The sequence below is a fragment of the Dipodomys merriami genome, unplaced genomic scaffold, assembly GCF_024711535.1.
Source record: "Dipodomys merriami isolate MVZ:Mamm:240054 unplaced genomic scaffold, mDipMer1.0.p SCAF_60, whole genome shotgun sequence".
Classification (NCBI taxonomy): domain Eukaryota; kingdom Metazoa; phylum Chordata; class Mammalia; order Rodentia; family Heteromyidae; genus Dipodomys; species Dipodomys merriami.
In genome coordinates, this window is record NW_027206180.1 from 2,673,803 (window position 1) to 2,697,985 (window position 24,183).

The 24,183-nt window shown below is 49.6% G+C and overlaps 1 protein-coding gene across 2 annotated transcripts in view; it reads right to left on the reverse strand.

Annotated features, from left to right (window-relative positions):
• Snx29 (sorting nexin 29) overlaps nt 1-24,183 on the reverse strand; it is a 222,980-nt gene that overhangs the window by 138,656 nt on the left and 60,141 nt on the right. For both annotated transcript variants that reach the window (XM_070003461.1, XM_070003463.1), the window contains 3 exons: nt 23,335-23,417; nt 7,659-7,722; nt 4,974-5,102 (listed from right to left, as the gene is read on the reverse strand). In XM_070003461.1, the coding sequence (XP_069859562.1) occupies nt 4,974-5,102; nt 7,659-7,722; nt 23,335-23,417 (276 nt within the window). The remainder of the gene's footprint in view (nt 1-4,973; nt 5,103-7,658; nt 7,723-23,334; nt 23,418-24,183) is intronic.

Below are 24,183 nucleotides of genomic sequence, written 5' to 3' on the forward strand. Positions count from 1 at the left end.
GAAAGCCACAAGAGAGGAAAGTAGAGAGCTGGACAAAAGACTCAGGGCATGGGCATAACAGTGTAGTACCTTCACTCTGGACAGACAGAAGCTCTGTGTACCAGAGGCCTGGCCCTGGGGGGGGGGGGGAGGGGACAGTAACTCCTGCCCGTTAGAGGTCCGCCTCTACTGCTGCCTGTCACCCCCAGGAACTGCCTCCTTCCTTCCCGGCTCTGCTCCTGAGGTTCTGGTGAGGTGAAACTGCCACCTTCTGGCTCCAGGCAGCATTTCCTTGTGACACTCATTGGCCCCATGGTGCTTTCCTGCCCTCCTAATCACAGCCAAGGGCACTACTTGCCAGGCAATACCAAGGGCAGGCAGATAGCTTACCATCTAATGGGGAAGATGTGGGTAACGACACACCCTGCAACTTCCAACAATAATCATTCCTGCTCAGGTCGGCACAGGGATCCTGACCTAGGCCTAGTTACATGGTGGGCAAAAGCTTCTACATCAGTAAGTGTTATCAATGTATCAAGGAACAGCCCAACTCAAATTGGCCAAGGGGATTTACTGGTCCACACGACTCAAAGGTCCAGTGGAGCCTTCAGGGGTAAGTTGAGCCAGCAGCCCAGTGATATCACACATGATACAGCTCTCTCACCCTTCCTCTCCATTTCAAGCTGCTGCATTGTCTCACCCTAATGGTCTGTCCCCCCATGGTAACAAAAAGGCCAACATGGCTCCAGCCCTTACCCCAAGCTTCAGCCTTTACATCCTCACAGCATATGTTCCGGAAGGGAGCCATCCAATGAGCAGGGAAAACTCTTTCTACAGAGTACCAACAAACCGCCATGTCTCCATGACCAGAATTAGACCATTACCCATTTCCCAAACCAGGTCCAATCACCATGCCCAGTTGGGTCAAGCCATCACTACTGTGCCAATCACTTTGGAGAGGATATAAAGTAACCTGGACCAAATCAGACAAGTCCAGGCTGAACTGGAGCTACCACCAACCAATGAAGACAATAGCCATGCTGAAGCCCCTGGTGGAAGGAGTGGGCGAGGGGTGCAATACAACGTCCACTACATCAATGCTTCTTCAAGAGGAAGAGCAGCCCCCCCCACCAATGCAGGCTTCCTATGTCAGACCACAGAGCAAATATAAGTTCTCTCGATGCATAGCAAAACCAAGCCCTATTTCTGACCTAAGGCTGAGAAAGTTGTATGCTGTTGCATTGTGGGTTAAGCTGTTTCTCCAGAGCGTGTTCCTTTTAACAAACAGAACTGAATGATGGAGGGCTTAGTAAGAGAATGACAAAGTCTCTCTCTTTTGAGGCTTCATGTACAATGTTGCCATGTTGGCCTGAGGACAGCATCTCCAGTACTTTCCACCACTCCACCAGTGTCAGCGTAGGTATGGCATGTTCCTGGGTATGTTTCCCACCACTCTCTCCCATGCCCTGGCAGACATTACTAATCAATAGCAAGGCTCTTTCCTGCTGAACCCAGATGCCACCCCAGAATCCTTCTCAACCAGAATCCTAGGCAGCCACTGCCAGAGTTAGCAGCAACATGAAACCCACTGATTTTACCAGGTAAAATGGCAATGGAACCTTGGGTTCCAAAGGCCAGGCCTAAGCCTCAGGCAGAATCAGAATTCAGGCCAGTATCCTCCATGTTTAGCATTCTCAGCTCTGACTACTTGCCTCCTAATAAAGACAGAATCAATGCCTTGGGATAAACACTGAAGAAATGTCCTTCTTCACAAAAAGCAAAGTCCTTGTATTTCTCCAACAAACTGACAACAGAAAAAGGCTCAAGCACATTCATTCTCACACTGCCACCTGAACGCAGGTGGGCCAGCCCGTGCCACCTCGCAGCCCCACTTTGCCTCCAGCAGCCTAAGCCCTCTCTGCCCCAAAAGACAAGTGCCTAAGCAAGCCGACTGTGTGCCATCACAAACAGCTGGTCCTTCTGTGGCCAGAAGCCAGAAGAAACTTCAACAGCTGGCGGAGGTGAACTCTGGCAGAGAGGTGTCAGCAAATGAACTCAGAGCTCAGTCACCTTCGTCTGCTCTCTCCTTGTGGACAAGCATCTGTTTATACATGCCCTACCTGCAAACTGCCAACTGTCAGATAACTGAAGCTCTTAGCTACCCATTGTTCAAGTGGGGAAATTTCAGATTAGAAAACTGTCTAGTTGTTGACCCACTGTAACAATGAGATGTACAAGACACTGTTAAACAACAAACTCTACAATTCAGGTGGGGATGGGGGCAGGGAGTATAATTTTGGAGGTGGGAGGGAAGGGATGGTAGGGGAAAAACAAAGGAGGAGGCAACAATGCTTGATAAGAAATGTACATTACCTTGCTCATGTAACTGTAACCCCTCTGAACAGTATTTTCACAATAAAAAACTTATTTTAAAAACTGCCTAGGGGCTGGGAAGGTGGCTCAGTGGTAGAGCGCTTGCCTTGCATGCATGAGGCCCTGGGTTCGATTCCTCAGCACCACATAAGCTAAAAGAAAAAACCTGGAAGTGGTGCTGTGGCTCAAGTGGTAGAGCACTAGCCTTGGGATGAAGAGCTAAGGGACAATTCCCAGGCCCAGAGTTCAGGCCCTACGACCGGACCCCCCCCCCAAAAAAAAAAAAAAAACTGCCTAGTTAAGAAATTGGTTTCCCTACCACATTTATGGGATAAGAATTTTCCCTAGAATTACCATATGCTAAAATACACCTCCTGGAGCCCCAGATGCACTCTACGCATCCTTCATCCTCATTCGGTCCACATGGGCAGAAGAGCATCATCCTCTCTACTTCATGCATGAGGACCACACACTTGCGGCAGGAGAGCACTTCACTCCAAATCACAACTGCAAGTAATGGAGGGTATAGCTGAGGCAAAGCCCTGGAAACGGCGGGGAAGAGAATCCTGTTTGTTGCTGGTAGTTTGGACCCAGTGTCCCTAAAGACCTCAGTCTTTACTGCACATCAAATGCAATATATGCCACAGAATCCCAGGGCAGTTAGGTGATATGGAGCAGTAGTGGAGAAAGGGTCCAGTAGGCACCAATTACTCTACTTCAGACCATCACTTAGGTAGCTGCAATACTCTCGTGACACCCTGTTGGGAAATGTGGAACTTGGATGTGAGCTCATGCTGCAGTGTGGTGTCAATTATACAGATGTAGGGCAACAGTGGTCAGGACTGCCTGAGCATGTGCCAGCCCTGGTGCCTGGCACAGCCACAGGACAAACTACCAAGAAACTGCCTAGCTCACCAAAAATGGGGAAAACACTGTGAACAACCCAGAAGTTAAAGTGACTGTATTAACTGGTTAATTGAATATGGTGCATTCACTCAGTAAAATACCATAACTAGGTATATAGAAATGGTCAACATCGCTGGACGCTGGTAGTTCATGCCTGTCATCCTAGCTACTCAGGAGGCTGAGATCTGAGGACCACGGTTCAAAGCCAGCCTGGGTAGCAAAGTCGTGAGACTCATCTCCAATGAACCACCAGAAAACTGGAAGTGGCGTTGTGATTCAAGTGGTAGAGCACTCGCTTTGAGCTGAAGAGCTGAGGGACAGCGCTCAGGCCCAGAGTTCAAGCCCCATGACAGACCAAAAAAAAAAGGTCAACATCAAAACTGGTTTTGTCACAGTAAAGACAAAAAAAAGACAGCCTGCAGACAGCCTGTGGATCACCTGTAGTGAAACGCATAAAGGTACGTTCACACAGAAACAAATGGTTAAGGGCTGGGAAGGTGGCTCAGTGGTAGAACTCTTGCCTTGCACGCATGAGGCCACATAAGCAAAAAGAAAAAAGCCGAAAGTGGCGCTTTGGCTCAAGTGGTAGAGCGCTAGCCTTGAGCTGAAGAGCTGAGGGACAGCACCCAGGCCCAGAGTTCAGGCCCCATGACTGGACCCCTCCCCCCCAAAAAAAGAAACAAATGGTTAAAAAAAAAAAAAGACCAACCTGTATTATGGGAACAGGAGTTTTGTGCATTATGATTTTCTTTAATTAAATATAAACAATATGACTAAAAACAAAGGCTCTTAGACAAAAGTAACAGCTACTCATAATTAGAGAAATGCAAATGAACAGTTCTTTGCCAGGCTCCTTTTTCTTCCATGATGTTGTGAGACCCAAACTCTGGACCCTATCCTGTGAGCAAAGCTGGGAGGAACTCAGCCTTGTGCATACCTACATACCTGGCTTAGCATCTGGGGTTGGGGGGGAGGCCAAGTGCATGACCTCTGACTTACAAATGCATTACAACTTGCACGGCAAGTCTACCTCTTGGAATGCTTCCAACAAAGAAACTCAACTCAGGCACAAACGACCCTCCCAGATAATGGGATGTGGCATTATTAGCTACTGGTGAACTGGTTAGACAAATTCTGGTGTGCTCAGACAATGGCATGGAGGGGCTGGTAAAAAGGAGTGGTGTAAGGAAGGGTGTGTACACACATTCACAGTGTGGACAAGAAGTAGCCCTGAGATGGTGATGTTGATCGCCTCTAGGGAGCAAACTGGGTGGCGGGGCAAAAGTGTGCACTGAACCTTCTGTATTTTCAGCCAGGTGCGACTATATGACTTGTTCAACGAAGTTAAATTAAAATGCATAAATCTCAGCCAGGCACCAGTGGCTCACGCTTGTAATCCTAACTACTCAGAAGGCTGAGATCTGAGAATCGCCATTCACAGCCAGCCTGGGCAGAAAAGTCCGTGAGACTTTCTATCTCCAATTAATCACCCAGAAAACCGGAGGTGGGTGCTCGGGCTCAGAGTGGTAGAATGCTAGCCTTTAGGAGAAAAGCTCAGGGACAGCGCTCAGGCTCTCAGATCAAGTGCCTCACCTGCCATACATACATACATATATTCATACATGCACACTGCATAAATCTCATTCCTTTTGGTCACAGTCTTTCATTAAAGAGTATAGGTGAAGGTAAGCTTGCCGTCCTTCACCCATCCCTACCTTGCCAGCGCCTGGACCTTGACAGTGTGCCGCTCCTCCTGCTCAGCCACCTTTCTTTTTAGCGTGTCCACCTCTTGCCGGAGCACAGCCGAGTGTTCCATCTCGCCATCAAGCAGGTTCCGCAGTGACCTGGGAAGAGAGGTCCCAACCGTTCCAGTGTGGTTGACAAGAATCCATCCAGTCCAGAACATAGAACTCGGCCTACCTACATCAAGTCTTAGTTCATTCACTGCATATTCGTCTCTGTGCACTGGATAATTCAAGTCCACCTCAGGTAAACTGACTTCACCACACAGCCAACACTCCGAGTGCTCAGTACAACAGCCCAGCCCTTGGTCTGCAGCTGGGCTATGGGCCCTTGCTTCCCTGTGAGCAGGCTGGCCATCTGACAGCTTAAGATCAAGGGAAGATGAGGAGTGAGCAAATCCCAGTCAACTCCCTTCCCAGACAGCCCACTCAAAGGTGTAGCATGTTAAACTGAGACATTCTGTCACAGCCACATCAGGGAAGAGACTTAGCAAAGGAAAGGATGTCAGAAGAAGCTGAAAGAATAATCTGCAGCGTAAAAATAGAACGCCTGTTCAGATTACATGACAGCTGTCTAGTCTTGCTTCCACTGTTCCTCATAAAACACACTTTGAGCCTGTTTTGTTGCCGTCTTCAAGCTAAACACGCATGGATAGCTCCATGGTTAGATGGAGCACAGTCGAGTCTGTAACGTGCTCCCTACTTGCACATCCATCATTCCCAGTCTTCAAAGGGAAGCGAGGAACAGATCTTCTAGAGGGCTTTACAAGATCCAGGTGCAGTATTCACTGTTATCCTTACTACTCAAGAGTGAGTTCTGAGGATCAAGCCAGCATGGGCAGGAAAGTCTGTGAGACTCTTACCTCCAATTGACAAAATAAATAGAAAGTGGAAGTGTGGCTCCAGTGGTAGAACACTAGCCGTGATCGATAAAGCTAAGAAACAGCACCTAGGTACTGAGTTCAAGCCCCAAAACTGGCACACACACACACACACACACACAAAAAAAAAAAAAAAAAAAAAAAAACGCGTGAGGAAGAACAAGAAGAAAAAACTTTTATAAGAATGAGGCTTGGGCTGGGAAGGTGGCTCAGTAGTAGAGCGCTTGCCTTGCATGCATGAGGCCCTGGGTTCAATTCCTCAGCACCACATAAGCAAAAAGAAAAAAGCCGGAAGTGGGGCTGTGGCTCAAGTGGTAGAGCGCTAGCCTTGAGCTGAAGAGCTGAGGGACAGCGCCCAGGCCCAGAGTTCAGGTCCCACGACCGGACCCAAAAAAAAAAAAAAAAAAAGAAAGAAAGAAAGAAAGAAATTAGGATAAAGCCATAGACATAGTTCTGCTGCACATTTACTTTACTGTGCCTTCATGGCAAGTTCTGGAAAACTGACTGTGGTATGTCATCATACTAAATCACACACTTGCCCTACAATAATGTAACTGAAAGTACCTACCCCTACCCTATTCCTGAACTATCCAAGCCCCTCATTTCCTGGGAACATCCCCCACTGGGGCCTGGGACCCCCAACACACATACTCTATGCCTTTTCCTTCCCTGGAAAATAGAAGGAAGCAAGACAGTGACTCATTCTCCACATAACAGGACAAACCATGTGGTTTCTTCCAAGACGACAGCCCCGCTGTAGCCAGGAAAGAGTGCTGCCATGGTACAAGTGCTTTGTGCAAAGTTTATTTTAGCTGGAAAACGGTGCTGTCTAGAGATCCCTTTAAAAACATCCTCTTTTGTTTTAGAAATTATGCTCATTTTGCTTTTATAAGTTTCCATAAAGGATAAGGAAGAAAGCTGTCAAGCAGGGCCCAAAATAAGATCTAAAAGAGAATTGTAATTGGATGTCATCATGGACTGCGATGTAAGCTCAAAGCAGGGAATGAGGTGGTTGACAGGAATGCGCACATGCGCACCCAGATGGACCCACTCCACAGATAGCAGCCCTGTGGCGTCCACTGGTGCTTAGTAAAGAACCATCATGGGCCAGCCTGCCATGACCAGCCAGACCAACTGCCATGGTCACAAGGGAGCAGCACAGCCAGTGCAGTGCTGGGTAGTGGCTAGCGCTGGTTTCAATAAGGAAGAAAAGATTGACAAAACCTTTTTCCCTCACAGTGTCTTCTGACTTCGCTTTAGGTCAAGTTAAAAGAATCTATGTATCCTCTTGCCCCAGTTCCCTTGGGCAAACTCTAAGGCAGATATCTTAGTGCTGGAAACATGGCCGACAGGCCCTCAATTACAGGTCACTCAAAGGACTTCAGGGACAGGGCCAAGAGAATGTTGTTTCCTCTTGAAGTGATAACCTATATGATGCGGTGATGGTCGCGTGGGTCTGTGGATACATTAAAACCGAGAATCCTACACTTGAACTGCGTGAGCTGTGAGGTATGGGAATGTAGGAACAGCCCGTATTGCTCTTGCAATATCCCGAGCCTCTCTGAAGGAGATGCCAAGGCTGTGAGGTCCTGGGTCCCTGCTTATCTGTAAGCCGCATCAAATCTACAAGTGACACTCCCAGACAGAAAATAAGAAACTGTCTATCCGTGATCTGCCAAAACTAGCAAAATGTGCTGCAGCAGTTCTATTCTTGCTGCCCCTGAGGTGGGACGTCAGAGAAAAGGAGCATCCCCCAGTCCCGAAGCCCCCGATCTACCTGTTCTCTTCTTCCAGCTCATCCTTCCTATTCATCATGGCCACGATGGCTTGGCGCAGTTCACCTGAAGGGAGAAAGCAAAGTCAACGTCAGTCAGCAGGTCTTACCTGTCATACTGTTTCCTCATCTGTGGACCGTGCGTCCGAAAGGATTGCTTCTCTAGACAAGTTTCCTATTCCTGTGCAGCCTGAGATCCAATGGACCTGGCCATCCCCTTTCATCCGCCGCAACACAGAAAGGCATGCGGCAAAAAAAATTATGGGATTCCATCTCAGGCAGTCCAGTCTCCCCTCACTCTGAAACTACCATTTCCCTCCGTAACTCCAGCATCCTTCAGGCTTCTGCGTAGGCTGACCTTCCTTGGACACCTCTGTTCACTGGCTGTGGATGTGACAGTCGTGTACCTGCCCCACCTTACTCCTGTCTCAACTCATACTCTGTTCCCACATGCATCCTGTCCCCACCCAGTCTACCCATGGCCAACAAAACTAGGACGGTAACTGGCTCCAATCAGGCCGACTACATAGGGTCTTCCAGAAGCTATGGGTGGGCTGATGTCCAACTGGAGAGACAGAAAAAGGTGGAAACACATGCGCCTGGCCCCAGAACGCTTGTTCCAAGTCCCTCCCTTAGGGTCTATTGCAGAAGGCCAAACCCACCACAACCACCACCATAATAAACGCTCCCTTAGCAGGCCCCAGACACTTGTCTATGGCTCTTTTCCTACCAGGCACAGAGGCCTGGTCACGGATAAAGGCAAATGCTGGCACAGACAAAAGCCTACCAACTCAAGACACCAAAAAAAAAAAAAAAAAGCCCCCAAAAGGGTGAGACTTGGCAAAGCAGCAGGTGTCTCAGACACCACCCTTGGGCCACGAGCCACGCCCTGCCATCTCACACTGGGCAGAACCACAGAAAAAACAAGCTCTGCAGAGACCCTGCACCGGTTCCTTGGAATGTTGCCGGCTACCCAAAGGAGCCAAGATGGCTGAGCGAGCTGAGGCACCAGGATTTCGAAAGGAGGCGAGTTTCCCTCCACACACCCTGTGGTCTCAAAACAAAGCATCAGCACAAAAAGCCCCTTGCCTCCCATGCCTCGGCAACCCAATGGATCCTTCTCCCTTGCATTCTGCATCCTCGTAGCTGAACAACCCCGGGTGTCCCTGAAGTCCCCCTGCCTGTATCTGTGTGTTTATGAAAGCATGATGTTCCTTGAGCCACCGAAGTCTGTGGATCCCTGGAGAGCAGGGGCACCAAAGCCAGGCACAGCACCTTACTGCGGTGTACCCTCCACACCTATGGAATGACTCAAGGGTTGGAAGAGCAAGTGAGTAAAGGAGGAGTAAAGGAGTAAGTGATGGACTGTCACCCACTGCTAAAACCCGCACCTCAGCTCCATTTGGGAACCACACAAGGAATGAATGGGCTGGGCGGAAATGCTGATTGCCTTTAATGATAAGTTCAAGGCCTCCCCAGGGAATGCTAACCACCGGGTTCATGGCTGTAATTTCCTGACCCACTGACAGGACTAGGGCCTGAACTGTGTTTTTGAGATGCATATAGGGAGTTAGCAGGAAGGGTGACAAATTCCCACACGTCATCACCGTGACCTAACACTAGGAGGCCTGTGAACCCAGGCCCCCTCCTCCCTCCCAGGGAAGGATCCTTGTTTTCAAAAGAGATCAGAAGAGGCCAGGAACTGATAGTTCATGCCTGTAACCCATTATTCAAGAGGCTGAAATCTGAGGGTTGCAGTTTGAAGCCAGCTCAGGCAGCAAAGTTCATGAGACTTTTATCTGCTGTTAAGCACCAAAAAACCAGGAAGTGGCACTGTGGCTCAAGCCATGGAGTGCTAGCCTTGAGCAAAAAAGCTATGGGACAGCACCAAAGGCCCTGAGTTCAAGCCCCAGGACCAGCCCCAAGAAATAAAAAAGTAAAAAAGATCAACAGAGCACAAACCACCTCTCAACCCCCAATGATCCAGAGAAGAACACAGGCCTACGAGCAAGGAGGCTAGCTACTAATCTAAATGATTACAGGCCTCAGACGTCACTATATAAAGTACTGAAACTGTGATATGAGGAGGGTGAGAGGCACCCCGGCCTCAGCCATCACAGCGGGGAATTGCCCTGAGCCTCATTATATTCCCCTTAATTAAAAAGGGGACCCAGCGCTACAATGACTAGACCTGGCACATCTGGATGCATGGACACGTATGGGTATGAGCACACCCACCTAATACGCAGATCTGTGTGATAATTATTGGGCTTCATGCAGCATCCGAAGACCTCAAAGCGCCTTTCCACACACTCCCCTGGGGCCCATATGTGGTTATATTTAAAGAGACAGCTCACAGGGCTCTCACGTACAGAAATAAAAGATGTTCTCCTATGAGTATATACTTAACCTACATCATCAGTTTTCAAACTTAACATCCTGCTTTTTATATCTTTGTCTGCCTACCCACTCCCTTCCCTTTTATCTCCAAGACAAAGGATAAACTACGCCGAACTTTGAAATAGAACTTTCTAAGTCTCTCTCAGGCCCATTCTAGCTTTTTGTTCCGTTCTCCTTGCTTGCCTCCTTCCCCCCTCACCCTACCCATGGATTCTACTTTTTGACTTGTGTTGACAGGCAATAAAACCTGCCCCCAAGTACCTCCCTGTGCTTCCTGCACCACGATGCAAAAGGCACCTAGCATAGGCAGTCTCATTCTCCTGAGAGGCAACACAAGTAACATGAATGAGAAATCAAGAAGCCAGAAGGGCAACCTTGCCCCAGGTCAGAACCTGTGTACAGGAAGTGGTAGAGCAAGGACCGCCTCCTGCCTGCCCCCTGCCCCCAGCGGGGCTTCAGGACACAGCCACTAAACAGCAAGGTGCTTTGGGCGTTTGCCCCTACTTGAGCCTCAAAGAGCCCATCTATGCACAAGAAGACTGGAGTGGCTGACCTCCACAGCTCAGAGGTGAGACTCCTCCCCAGGAGGAGGCAAGTGCCCTGCCCCACCCCTGCGAGCAGATGAGCAGAGGTGGCGCTGTCTGCTCCCATCCCCTCCATCTGCTCCTGGACAGCAAGCCAAGTGCGGCCAGCAGCCGTGCCTGCCTCCTCCCTCCTCTGCTAGGACTGAAGCCGCAGTGTACCGAGACTCCTGAAGCTGCAAGAGCAGTGACGGGCATCTGTTGTGACGGGCCTCGTGCGGCGGTGTGGTGAGGTTAACCGATGGCAGAAGGACTAATTGCTTGTGAAATTCTCATAAATAATTAGGACATAGAGCTGCTCTGCTGGCTTCCACCCTCAGGCTGTGGTATCACACGTATGGGTAATTCTCAAATGGACTCACACATTATCTGCTATTAATTGGAAACACAGCTACGGAGAGTGCACGGGCAGAGTCCACACCCAGGTGCCTGCTCCACACCTTGACACTCTCACAAATAACCAGAACAGCCTGTGATGGGCCACAAGCCCGTGTGGTCAAGACGCAATGGACCAGGCAAATGGGACCCCCAAGTCGAGACTACAAATGATACCAGAGTAGTGGTGAGCAGAAACAAGGGAAGCCATTGACTCTCCTGACACAGAGGCCACCACACTGTCCTGCTCCGCCAGTGCTGCAGAATGCCATCAAGGACGCCATCCAGCTGCTCTGATGCCTGGGCACAAAGGCAAAGCCTCACATGGCTCCTCCCCGAGCAGCACCCTGGAGCTGAGCTAGGACCGCATGGTGGAGCAGGACTGTACTCAGACGCTGAACATGGACATGGAGCTGTGACTCCACAGGTAGAGACCAGAGCTGAACAAAAAGCTGAGGAGCTATGCCCAGGCCTTGTGTTCCAGCCCTAGTATCAGCACACACACAAAAAAGGAAGAGGAGAAAGAGGAGGAGGAAAAGCAGCCAAACGAGGCGAAGCTGAGCAGCCGGTGGCTTTCGACACTCAAAGAGTTCAGTGTTTTCATTCCTAGTTCACCTTCCTTCCAGGCTGCTGTAACTGAAAAGCCAAACTTTACTTCTTACAGGTACACAGGAGACAGGAGGTCTGCTGCCTTTTGAAGGCCACCTCCCCATAGATGTCGCCTTCTTAATGTGTCCCCCTTCGCTCAAGGCAATCACCCCAAGTAGCCTCACAACCCTTCAGGGCTCTTTGACCCCCACACACACTTCCCTCAGACCTCTGCCACCAGGAGCGCCTCTCCCATCCCAAGGAGAGCCTGGCCCTTGGGTGCCAGTCCCCTCTGCCACTAGAGCCCGCGGGGGCGCCATGACCCCTGGAGACGGAAATCTGCAACGCATACATCCACTAGAAAATCTCCACGGCTCAGCGCTGACTTTTCCTTTTGTCCTTGTTTTTCTAGCAACTCTTAATACATTCCCAAGACTCATTCCAGGGCTGTCCATCAATCATTGCCCTTAAAAAAATTATATATATATATATATATATATATATATATATATATATATATATATATAAGTTCATGGCAAATTCATTTCATAGCTTCCTCAGTACCAATCTCCCCCACCCCCCCCTCTTTCTCTCTCTCTCTCTCTCTCTCTCTCTCTCTCTCTCTCTCTCTCTCTCTCTCTCTCTCTCTCTCTCTCTCTCTCTCTCTCTCTCTCTCTCTCTGTCAGTCATGGGGTTTGAACTCTGGGCCTGGGCACTGTCCCTCAGCTCTTCAGCTCAAGGTGAGTGCTCTACCACTTGAGCCACAGCGCCACTTCCGGTTTTCTAGTGGTTAATTTGAGATAAGAGTCTCATGGACTTTCCTGCCCAGGCTGGTTTTGAACCTTGATCCTCAGATCTCAGCTTCCTGCATCATTCTCCTGATTAGAACACACACACACACACACACTTTCTCTCTCTCTCTCTCTCTCTCTCTCTCTCTCTCTCTCTCTCTCTCTCTCTCTCACACACACACACACACACACACACACACACCCTCTTCAGAGATGCTGGAGAGGACTTGGCTCCAGCACCAGCAGACCAGTGGCACAGGCAGGCTGTCACTGTGATCTCATCAGTTCAGTTCTCTGCTCACTTGATCAACAGTTTCCAACCACTCACAAGGGCCAGGCACTGGGCAAGGTGCAGACAACACAGACAGTCCCTGACTTGCAATGGTACAAAAGTAGCACCCAGCCAGCAATTTGATCCTTCCAGGGCCTGAGTTTCAGGGTCTAGAGTCTCTCTTGTGATGCTGGGCAGCAAAGGTAAGCTGCAGTGCAGCTCTGAGACATCTCAAGAGAACTATCCAGTTCTTCCCAGGAAGGGAAGGGGGAGAAGAAGGAAGGAAGGGAGGGAGGAAGGGAGGGAGGGAGGGAGGGAGGGAGAAAGGGAGGGGGGAAGGGAGGGAGGAAAGGAAGGAGGGAGGGAGGGACAGAGGGAGGTCTCAAGGGAAAATACTTGCAGAGTCTCCAAAGATGAATGCCTGGCCCATTGAAGCTGAGCGTGCGGCCGGCAGGCAGAGAGCAGCCCAGCCACTAGGACCAGAGTACCCGCAACAGGGCCCACCTGCCACCGTGCCCACTGTGTGCCAGAACTGCCTGGCATGTAGAAGCATGCAGTAGTTACCAAATCTGATTTTCCACTGGACTCACATGGTGTTCATTTAAAAAAATATGAAGAGTTCTCAATTGTTAAGTATCGACAACTATTTCAAACAAATAAATTTTCAATACTTTACACTTGAAAGAAAACTCCTACATGACCCTGGTGTGGCAGTTCACATCTATAATCCCAGCGCTCATGAGACAGAAGCATGAGAGTAAATTGTTCAAGACCAGCTTGGGCTACAAGTGATATTTTATCCCCCCACAAAAGCAAAAAAAAAAAAAAAAAAAAAAACCAGCTGGGTGACGGTAGCTCACACCTGTAATCCTAGCTGCTCAGGAGGCTGAGATCTGAGGATCACGGCTCAAAGCCAGCCCGGGGCAGAAAAGTCTGTGACACTCTTCTCTCCAATAAACCATCAGAAAACAGGAAGTGGTGCTGTGGTTACAGTGATAGAGTGCTAGAGCTGAAGAGCTGAGGGACAGCGCCCAGGCCCAGAGCTCAAGCCCCACAACTGACAAACAAACAAATAAATACAAAAGAAAAAAAGTCTGTGAAGAAATTTAAAGGAAGAAACATAACTAAATCCAAGGGGACTGGGTCCCCAATGGAAACCCTAGCTCATGTGCACAGAATCACTTGCAGGGGTCAAGGCCAACTGTGTGGATTGAGCTCCAGGGTTCAAACAACAGCCGACCTGATATGCCATCAGGCAAGTGAGCAAAGCAACCCAGGCCCAGGGAAGGTGGCTTTCTACCCCACTCCTGCCCACACAGGCCAGGGAGTAGCAAAAGGAATTTACAGACTGAATATCGTGAGTCCCCAGTGAAAGCATCTCCGCTTATAAGATGTGACAACCTGGCTGCGGAACCTCCCTTCTCCCCGCGCTATTTAGATGGAAGCATCTGCTGCGTCCCTCCAGAGGGACCCAGGGTTAGTGAAGACGGATGACGGAGAGAAAAGCAATCCCTCTTCATCAACCCCGATGCCAGGCCACACGACGCCCACCACTGAGCTCTCTATTCAATAAGGCTGGGGTCCCTCGCTCCTGACTCCTCAACTCAATCATCTCAACTTAATGCGGACAACAAAGAGAACTCTGAGCAGCTCGCCTCCGAGGGCAATGTCTCCACTGTCAGCAATGTGGCTCTCATTGTGGTGACAGCCATACTGATGAGCCCGGAGGCTTCTGGGAAAAGGGGAGACCTGTGTTCCTTGGGAACACACACCACACCACCTCAATTTCTTGTGTGTTCTATCCAAAAAGCCACCATCAGTGCTACTTTGGAGAGAAGAAAATCTAATTGAGAGTGAGGGTCAAACTTCAAAAGGATTTGTCAGGAAGGGAGGGAGGTCTTTTCTCCAAAATGCACTCTGAAAATCAGATTCTTAGGATGACCTGCTTCCTACTTGGGTTCACTGGCCCTCACACATGCCCTCTCACATGCTGAAGACTGAGTGGACTTCCTTTAACTCCCAAAGCAAGCCTCAGCCTCCTTCCTGCGTGGTAAAAGCGGGGGCAGCAACAAGAAGCCTTCATAAACTGCACGCCAGGCCCCACAAGTCCAAGGGTGGCAGGAGAAGCAGGTCTTTTCCTCAGAACCATCTGTCTTTGGAGGGCATCTCTGAAGGCAAGGGATGCTCTGAATACTATACAGCAATGGAGATCTCTAGCACATGATGTGCATGAAGAACAAGAATACGGATTTCCGGTGTCCGTTGATGTCCACACGACTACTTCCTGTGGAAAAGAACATCCCAACGTAGAAGATGCAGAGCAGAGGCAAGGCAGCACCAAGCTGCCCTGACCAACACCACCAGGCAGCTCGATGGTGAGGGAAAGCAGCCTTGGAGAGCTGTGTGTCTGGTTTGCCAGGAGCGGAACTTCCTGTGCTAAGCAGACCACAGGCGCTGACTCTCAGATGAGGCACTTCCAGTCTCCACAAAGGCTTCCTTAGTCCCCTGCCCCCTGCCTTAGGCCCCCTCTGCACCTCAGATACCCCATCCTGTGACATTTGTCCCCGACACCCAGCAGCTCCTCCCTCCCGTTCCAGCCACTGATGAGGAACCAAACAGCCATGCTGGCTAGCACGGTGCTGGTCACCCATGCTGGCCACAGTCAGCATCCGGCAGGGTTAGTGGCTCTGCAGTTGCCAGTAGGGAGCTGGGCGCTGGAAGCAGGTTTGGATCTCCTGCTCCAGGGACTCATCTCCGGACATACCCCACGGTGGATGGGTGCGGAGGGCCCGTCAGTGCACAGGTAACAGAAACCATGTTGCTCATCTGTGGCTGCACAGCCTTCCTGCCTGACCCTCTCATTGTCCCTCACTCCTTTATATAGCCTGCCAACACAGTCGTTTCCACTGGATCTTGAACTGTGGGCATAGAGTCCCCCTAACAAGGGTTGGCATCTTTGGAGTATGAAGCGCAATATTATGAGCACCTTCTACCGAATGTGTCTAGTCCTTACTACATCTCTGCAGCTCCTAGAACATAGCTCACGTGAGGCAGCTGCTTGATACCTGTTGAGGAAGAAGTAGGGTATATCTAACTCCCATCAGGAACTTCCCAATCCTATGGCAGGCACTAGAGGCCCAGAAGTAGTGTGGAGGGAAGGAGAGGTGCTGGCAGGAGGGGTCTGCTTGGTCCAGACTGGCTGTGGGCTACAGGGGTTGGAGGGCCATTCACTTCATAGCTGCTGCTCCACTAGCTCTTCTTGAAAGTCTGTGCTCAAGCCCTGGGCAAGTACCGGCCGGCTGCAGGGCCCTGCCATGGCACTCTAAGCCATCCCATGGCCTTCAGCTCCGTTTCTCAAGCTGCCAAATGTTTGGAATCATGTTGCCAAGGCGACAAGCCAGATGGCCCTGCTGGTATTGAGAATCCCTTCCAATAATAGCCAAGAGAAGAAAATGAGGCTCAGCAAGTTGGCCCAATGACTACTTGCCCTCTCTGCCGTGGCTGAGATCAAAGGTGATGATAAACAAGAAGCGGTTTTTCTTTTTTTTTTTTTTGCTTGTTTTGTTTTCTTTCCTTTTTGTCCTGTTGGTTCGTTTACAGGTCTTTGGGGGTATAAGGGGAGGCACAGAAATGGACAGAGGAGTGAACTAACTTAGCAGTGGTACTCACTGGACACTATGTTGCAAATGAACTGTACAACCTGTAGGTGGGGGTGGGAGGGACAAACTAGGAGAGAACAAGGGAAGGAACGACTCTGTCCAGAAAGAAATGTACTCATTACCTGACTCACGTATCTACAACCCCTCTGTACATTTTTGTTTGGTTGGTTGGTTGTAGGGCTTGAACTCGGCCTGGGCGCTGTCTCTGAGCTCTTCAGCTCAAGGCGAGCACTCGATCCTTTGAGCCACAGCACCACTCTCAGTTTTTGGGGGTGAACTGGAGATAAGAGTCCCACAGACCTTCCTGCCCAGGCTGACTTTGAACCACAATCCTCAGATCTCAGCCTCCTGAGTAGCTAGAATTACAGGCGTGAGCCACTGGCACCAGGCTGTATATCACTTTTATAAAAAACAATTTTTAAAAAATTTTAAAGTGATGATAAACCCAAAAGAAATGATCAAGCTGAGTACCTGGGCCCCTTTTGTCCACTTCCTGATACTGTGTCTTTGAAGGCCTGACACACACCATAGATAATCAATTACTTCTCATATAAAGCAGTGGCAAAAGAGAAATATTTCCCAATTAGCTGTCTATTCCCTTCTAAAATAGGCCAGCTCCAAACCTTCCCAGGTGCTGACTGTGACTGCCTATGATGCTGAGAACAACAGGATGCTCTGTGCTTGCTGGAGCTTTCTGCTCAGAAGGACCACTGCTCCCATCACCATCCCCATAAATAAACACTAACAACAGGACCTCAAAATTGAGACACAACAGTCGCAGAAGGAAAAATGCAGCAGGGCCCGAGCGCCCTCTGGTGGCCACGGTGCTGCTCTCCATCCATCAGCTTACAGAGGCTGGGCTTTCTGACAGCTCTCTGCTCCCTCATACATACATATTCCAATACAGAAGTAGATTCAAAATTAGAGAAACTCGGCTGTTACAAATGTGAAGGAAGCTAGGCCACTGGTGGCTTACACCTACTCAGGAGGCCAAGCTCTGAAGATTGTGGTTCAAAGCCAGCCTGGGTAGAAATCTATAAGACTCTTTTCTCCAATAAACCACAAGAACAACCAGAAGTGGAGCTATGGTTCAAAGTAGAGCACTAGACTTGAGCAGAAAAGCTCAGGGACAGTGCCCAGGCCCTGAGTTCAGGTCCCACAACTGACCAAAAAAAACTATTAAGGAGGGGCTGGGAAAGTGGCTCAGTGGTAGAGCGCTTGCCTTGCATGCATGAGACCCTGGGTTCGATTCCCCAGCACCACATAAGCAAAATGAAAAAACACCGGAAATGGCGCTGTGGCTCAAGTGGTAGAGCGCTAGCCTTGAGCTGAAGAGCTGAGAGACAGCACACAGGCCCAGAGTTCAGGCCCCATGATCAGACCCGAAAAGAAAAGAAAAACTATTAAGGAAAAGATGTAGCTCAGCGGCAAAGTGCTTGCCTAGCAAGTGTGTTGGGTTCAGTCCTCAATACAGAAAAAGAAAAGACAAAAAAAGTTTTTTAAAATGTGGAGGGGCTAGGGAGGTGGCTCAATAGTAGAGTACTTGGCTAGCATACATGAAGTGCTGGGTTCGATTCCTTAGTACCACATATACAGAAAAAGCCAGTAATGGTGTTGTGGCTCAAGTGGTAGAGTGCTAGCCTTGAGCAAAAAAAGAAGCTCAGGGGCAGTGCCCAGGCCCTGAGTTCAAGCCCCAGGACTGGCAAAAAAAAAAAAATGTAGGAAGACAAATTCTACACAAATGCCATAAATAGCTACTGAGTAAATCTTCAGTAAGTTAACATTGTGATAAAATAATAAGTACATAGCACCCATGAGCCTCGTGTGCTGTGTCCCTCCCTGAAGCTGCAGGGTCAGAATCATCTGTATAGAGACATTCCACAGGTGCCTCCTACACACACACAGCCCCATGCGGCATTTTCACAGAGCTGAACAGCACAGGCGCGCGAACACACACACACACACACACACACACACACACACACACACACACACACACACACACACACACACACACACACACACACACACACACACACACACACACACACACACACACACACACACACACACACACACACACACACACACACACACACACACACACACACACACAGAGAGAGAGAGAGAGAGAGAGAGAGAGAGAGAGAGAGAGAGAGAGAGAGAGAGAGAGAGAGAGAGAGAGGCAAACCCTTCCTGGGACCTATCATCTCAATCACCATTTGTTTTCCTCCTGTTTTGTTTCATCCTGGGTCTACAGGAGGCAAGTGGTCAAAAAAACAGGTTTAGCCGGATGCTAGTGGCTCATGCCTCTGTAATCCTAGCTAATGAGGAGGCTGAGAATGCAAGGATAGCAATTTAAGACCAGCCTCAGCAGAAAAGTTCATGAGACCCTCTCTCAACCGGAAGCTGGAAGGAGTGTCACATACCTGTCACTCTAAACTGTGAGAAAGACTGAGACTGGGAGGATCACAGTTCTAGGCCTGCTCAGGCAGCAAAGTCCTCAATAATCCATCTCAACAGAAGATGGGGCAATGGTACACAAATGGCATGCCAACTATTACAGGGAAGCTGGAAGTCTCCAGGAAAGAGAAAGAGAAAGCCACCAGGAAGCGCCAGTGCTGGGCGTGAAGCGAGGTGCTAACCCAGCGAGTCTGGGCAGCACTGAGCAGTCTCTGAATCGTGGGTGCTAGGGCTCAGTCCTGAGGACTGCCAGCCGCTTGAGGGGATGTGGATATCCACATGGTTGAGGACGACCCCTGAAAGGCACCAGGCCCTGGAGGCCCTGCTGGGTGAGGAGGACCACAGGGAGGACCGAGGAATGGCTGGGGAACACACAGCTGGCTGAGTCACTGGTAGCTCCACCTGTCATACCAGCCGCTCAGGAGGCTCAGAGCTGAAGGGTCACGGTTTCAGATCAGCCCACACAGAGAAACATGTGAGATTCCATCTCCAATTAACCAGCAAAATGTTGGGCTCACAGTAATGGCTCCAGTGGTAGAATACCAGGCCGAGCAAGCAAGATAAGAAAGCACAAGGTTCTGGGTTGAAACCTCAGCACCATCAAATAAAACAACAGTAACAACCACAAAAACACCCACCAGCTGGCCTCTGCGGGAAGAATAGAACCTGATCCCACAGCTCCCCGGCTCCTCTCCACACCCCACCTCACCCCTGCCCAGCACGCTTCTGCCATCACCACCTGCCACACTTTGGTGGCACATGATCATCCTGCCACATGAGCCCTCTGACAGCCCCCACCCCCAGCAGCGACCCCGCACATGGCCTTCCAGCTCTGTCCATTCTGCACACTCCTGAACCCCTACATAGGGGCCCACAGGATTTGTTTAAGACAAAACTCTGTAGAAATATTGTTGTCACAGGGTTAAAATAATGCCAATTTAGGAGAAACTGAAAGGTTGGAAATAAAATTTTCATGATTCAGCTGAACAAAAGTTTAGCTTAAACAGCAATTTTAATATGCTAGGGCATTATAGCTTCACAACACAGATTATGTTTTTCACTCCAAAAATAGCACTTTCTTTTGAATTAGTTCCAAAATATCATTCAACTATTTTTCTATTTTACCCAGTAAACTTAAGGTCATATTTTGTTCCCATTAAAAAAAAAAAAAAAAAGAGGAAAAGGCAGGGCACCGATGGTTCACGCCTATAATCCTAGCTATTCAGAAGGCTGAGATCTGAGGATTGCGGTTCAAAGCCAGCCTGAGCAAGAAAGTCCATGAGACTCTTATCTCCCATTAACCATCAGAAAACCGTAAGTGGCGCTGTGGCTCAAAGTGATAGAGCACTCACCTTGAGCTCAGGTATACAGCCCAGGTCCCACTATCGACCAAAAATACAAACAAACAGAAAAAAATGAATTTAAAGAATTTTAGTAAATATTAACCCTCCGTATTTTGCATTGATAAAATGACAGCCAGGTATAACCTAAGTAAACCATACATAACGTCAAAAGTGGCCAACATGTTCTCTGTGGGAGGTTTTACAGGTAGTTCCTGGACCATCCACCAGGGGGCAACCCTTGAGGACAGCTTGGTGGTTCCCCTGGGCATCTTTGGGGTTAGTGAAAGGGAGCAGAGAAGCAGCAACATGCAGAGTGTACCAGCGGTTGCAAATTTGCACACAACCGAAAAAAAGCCAAAATTCTCCCTACAGTATTTAGGATTGCTGAGTTAAAGATACTGAAAACAAAGCAAGCCTAGGCCTCTCCCTGTTTGAAAGATGGCAGGACAGCCACACAGAGTCAAAAGTTCTTCTACCTCCTCCTGCCCTTCCAGCCTAAAGCCAGATGCAAATTCTGTCTGTTCCGGGCCAGCCTGAGAGCCACCTTCCCACAGTGTCCCCACCTGTGGGGGCCTTACCATCCCCCCTGAATCAACAGCTCTCTGTTGATTCTCAGATACCATTTCAGCAAGGCTCAGGCTGTGCCATCTCTCCCGCAAGAGGTACGCTGACATGTGAGCAGACCGCTGTGTTTTCTCATATTGATCTGTCCCAGATTTCCAAGACTGAGAATAGAGCATTGCATGATTTCCCCCTCCGGCTCCACGAGTCCTCAGGGCTCAGGACTACTTCTAAACATGGTCAGACAGGCTGGTATATGCATCCCGAACACCAACCGCCCTCAGTTGGGAATTCGTTGCTTTATTAAAAATAATGAGTTTGGCCATCATAATAACAATTTGCCCTGTGAAGGTTAGAATGTGTTTTTGACTTTAAGTGTCACTATCCCACAATACTGTGAAATTTATGTAATCACTTAATCTCAATAAAAAATTATTTAAAAATAATGAGTTTGAGGCTGGTTCACACATACACTGCTGTCTCCCTCCTTAGGGAATCTAGAATTGTGAGCAGCACCGGCTAGAGAGAACCTGGGTTCAATCACCAGAGTCACCCCTTACCACTCCCCAGAAACCATGTCTGTGCATAGTAGCTGCCCAAGTAGTACTGCTGGAGCGACACACCCATGGTGAGGTGCTGGAAAGTGTCCTAAACCTTGCTAAGCCTCTATGCTCTTCTACAAAAGGAGAGAATAGCCGGGTGCCAGTGGCTCACGCCTATAATCCCAGCTACTGAGGAGGCTGAGATCTAAGGACTCAGTTCAAAGCCAGCCCAGGCAGGAAAGTCCATGAGACTTTTTTTGTTTTTAGTCCGGTCATGGGCCTGAACTCTGGGCCTGGGCACTGTCCCTCAGCTCTTCAGCGCCACTTCTGGCTTTTTGTTTTTTTCTGCTTATGTGGTGCTGAGGAATGGAACCCAGGGCCTCATGCATGCAAGGCAAGCACTCTACCACTGAGCCACCTTCCCAGCCCTGCATGAGACTCCTATCTCCAATAAACCACTCAGAAAACTGGAAGTGGAACTGTGGCTCAAGTGGTAGAGCACTAACCTGGAGCTGAAGAGCTGAGGGACAGCGCCCAGGTCCACAGTTCAAGCCCCACAACCAACAAAAAAAAAAAAAGGAGAGAAAGGCAGGGCATGGTGGTATACACCTGTAATCCCAGCACTTGGGAGGCTAAGGCAGGAGGATTCAGAATTCAAGACCAATCTAGGCTGTAGATGGCAAGGGAGGGTGAGGACATAGGGGCGTCGTTCTGGCACACAAGCCATCTGCCACACTCACTGTCACACTGAGTGACAGGTCTCACTAGAGTGATGGGGGGTAACGACCCTAATATTCACTCTCCTGCTGTTCCTCCACAAACCTGGGGTGTCCAGAAGCTGAGGAAGAGGGAGGAGTCAGCCACAGGGAGTGAGATGGGCATGGTGGGAACAGAGGACTCAGGGGCCTCGGGATTCTAGAAACAACAGCAGAGGACACGGAGCACATAACACTGATGCAAAGAACAGGAAAGGCCAGTGGCATCCCCCAAAGAGGCAGGGCTGTCCTCCCTCCCCTACCCTCTCCATGAGTCGCAGAGGTCCTGTCACCCACCCTCCCACTCAGGCAGCGCAGCCACACAGCTAGCTCTTCTACGAGGCAAGCAGGCGGAGCCCTGGCCTCTGAGGACTATGGAGCCTGTACCAGCCCCAGCCTGCCCGCCTAGAACACAGAGTTTCCAACTTGGTAAGCCACAGTGGTTTATACTTTGTTACACAAAGCCATTCAAACTTATTCTTATTTGCTTGTATTTCCTGGGTGGTAAAGCTGGAAATGGCTTGCACCTAATCCTAGCAACATTGTACCAGCGTGGAAAGATGGCTTCCCTTACTCTAAAAAAAAAGACTCTTTGAGAGTTACAAAGAAAATCAAGCCAGGTCAGGCACCGGTGGCCTGTAATACTAGCTACTCAGGAGGCTGAGATCTGAGGATCACAGTTCAAAGTCAGCCCAGGCAGGAAAATCCATGAGACTCTTTTCTCCAATACTCAGGAAAAGCCAGAAGTGGTGCTGTGGCTCAAGTGGTAGAGCACTACTAGCCTTGAGCACAAAGAGGCTCAGGGACAGTGCCCAGACCCAGAATTCAAGGCTCAGGACCGGCAAAAAAAAAAAAAAAAAAAAGCAAAGAAAAAAGAAAGAAAATCAAGCCAGATACTTTGTTCTTCCCCCTATATCCCAACGGAGGCAAACCTGGTAAACTGAGCCACACGATTCCCTTTTAATAAGCATGATTCCCTTTTAATAAGCGAGATGTGATATGCACACTGGCTACATGGGAGGCAGTAATAGGAACCTGTGGTTCAGGCTAGTCCTGAGCAAAATGGCAAGATCCTAGCTGAAAAATAATTAAGGCAAAAAAGGCTAGGGGAGTGACTCAAGTGGAAAAGCACCTGCCTAGCAAATCTGAGGCCCTGAATTCAAACCCTAGTACCTCCAGTGCCACTCAGCGCCATTTACCACAGTTCTGGGGTCCACAAGCAAGACACACCCACCCTGACAGCCCCATGTTTTGCAAAGTCCACAGGCACACAGCACAAGCCCAAGGGCACTGCCGGGACTCCAGCCCCCCACCATCCGGGCCTGGCAGAGCTGGCGCAGAGATACTTACTGACTGTCATGGACTCCGGCACCGAGGCAGAGGGGAGCAGGCTGCCCAGAGGACTTCCCTGGCTTGGAGACCTGGCTTCCACGCTGGAAAAGTAGACAGAAGGACGTTACACTCAGCCTGTGGCCCTACCTCGCTGTTCAGCGCATTATCCAACCCTCATTCTCTGCAGGGTTTACATATGCAGGTTGTACACACACTGAAAGCATCGGTGACCCACACCAGAGGCTGCACAGCAGAGAGTCATTCCTGAGCACAGGCTGGGGCCACCCGTGGGTGTGCTCAGGGCTGAGCAGGAGGCCGCGCAGACTCCGGGCACTTTCTATAAACCAGCGTCCCTCCGTGGCCACTTAGTCCCTCGTTTCTCATATCCCTGGGTCTTTGCTGGTGATTTTGCTATTTCAAATGTCCCTGGACACTGGCCCTGGGTGCTGTCACTGCTCCCAACCTGAGATGAGCCTTTCCTATGCCTTATGGAAAAATGTGTTAGAAAAGCTTCGCCCAGGCCTGAGTTTACAGTGTTCTTCGCCGAGTCCAACATTTAATGAGCCAACCATCAAGATGAAATGAAGTGCCTCTACAAGGGACACACAGCAAACCAGACATACGGACTGACTGATAAAACATGGTGCCAGCAGCCTGACCCAGCGTGCGCCCTGTGAGCACCGGACTGAAGTTCCCCCAACTGTTCATAGCGAAGCTGCTGCAGACTTTGAGAACAAACTGCATTGATAATGGGCTCCAACCTGAAAACCAGACCCAGCATCCTTTGTGGAAACAGCAAGGCCATCATCTACCACCCACACATACACACACAGGCATACACGTGCACACAAGGAGGAAAAGCAGAAC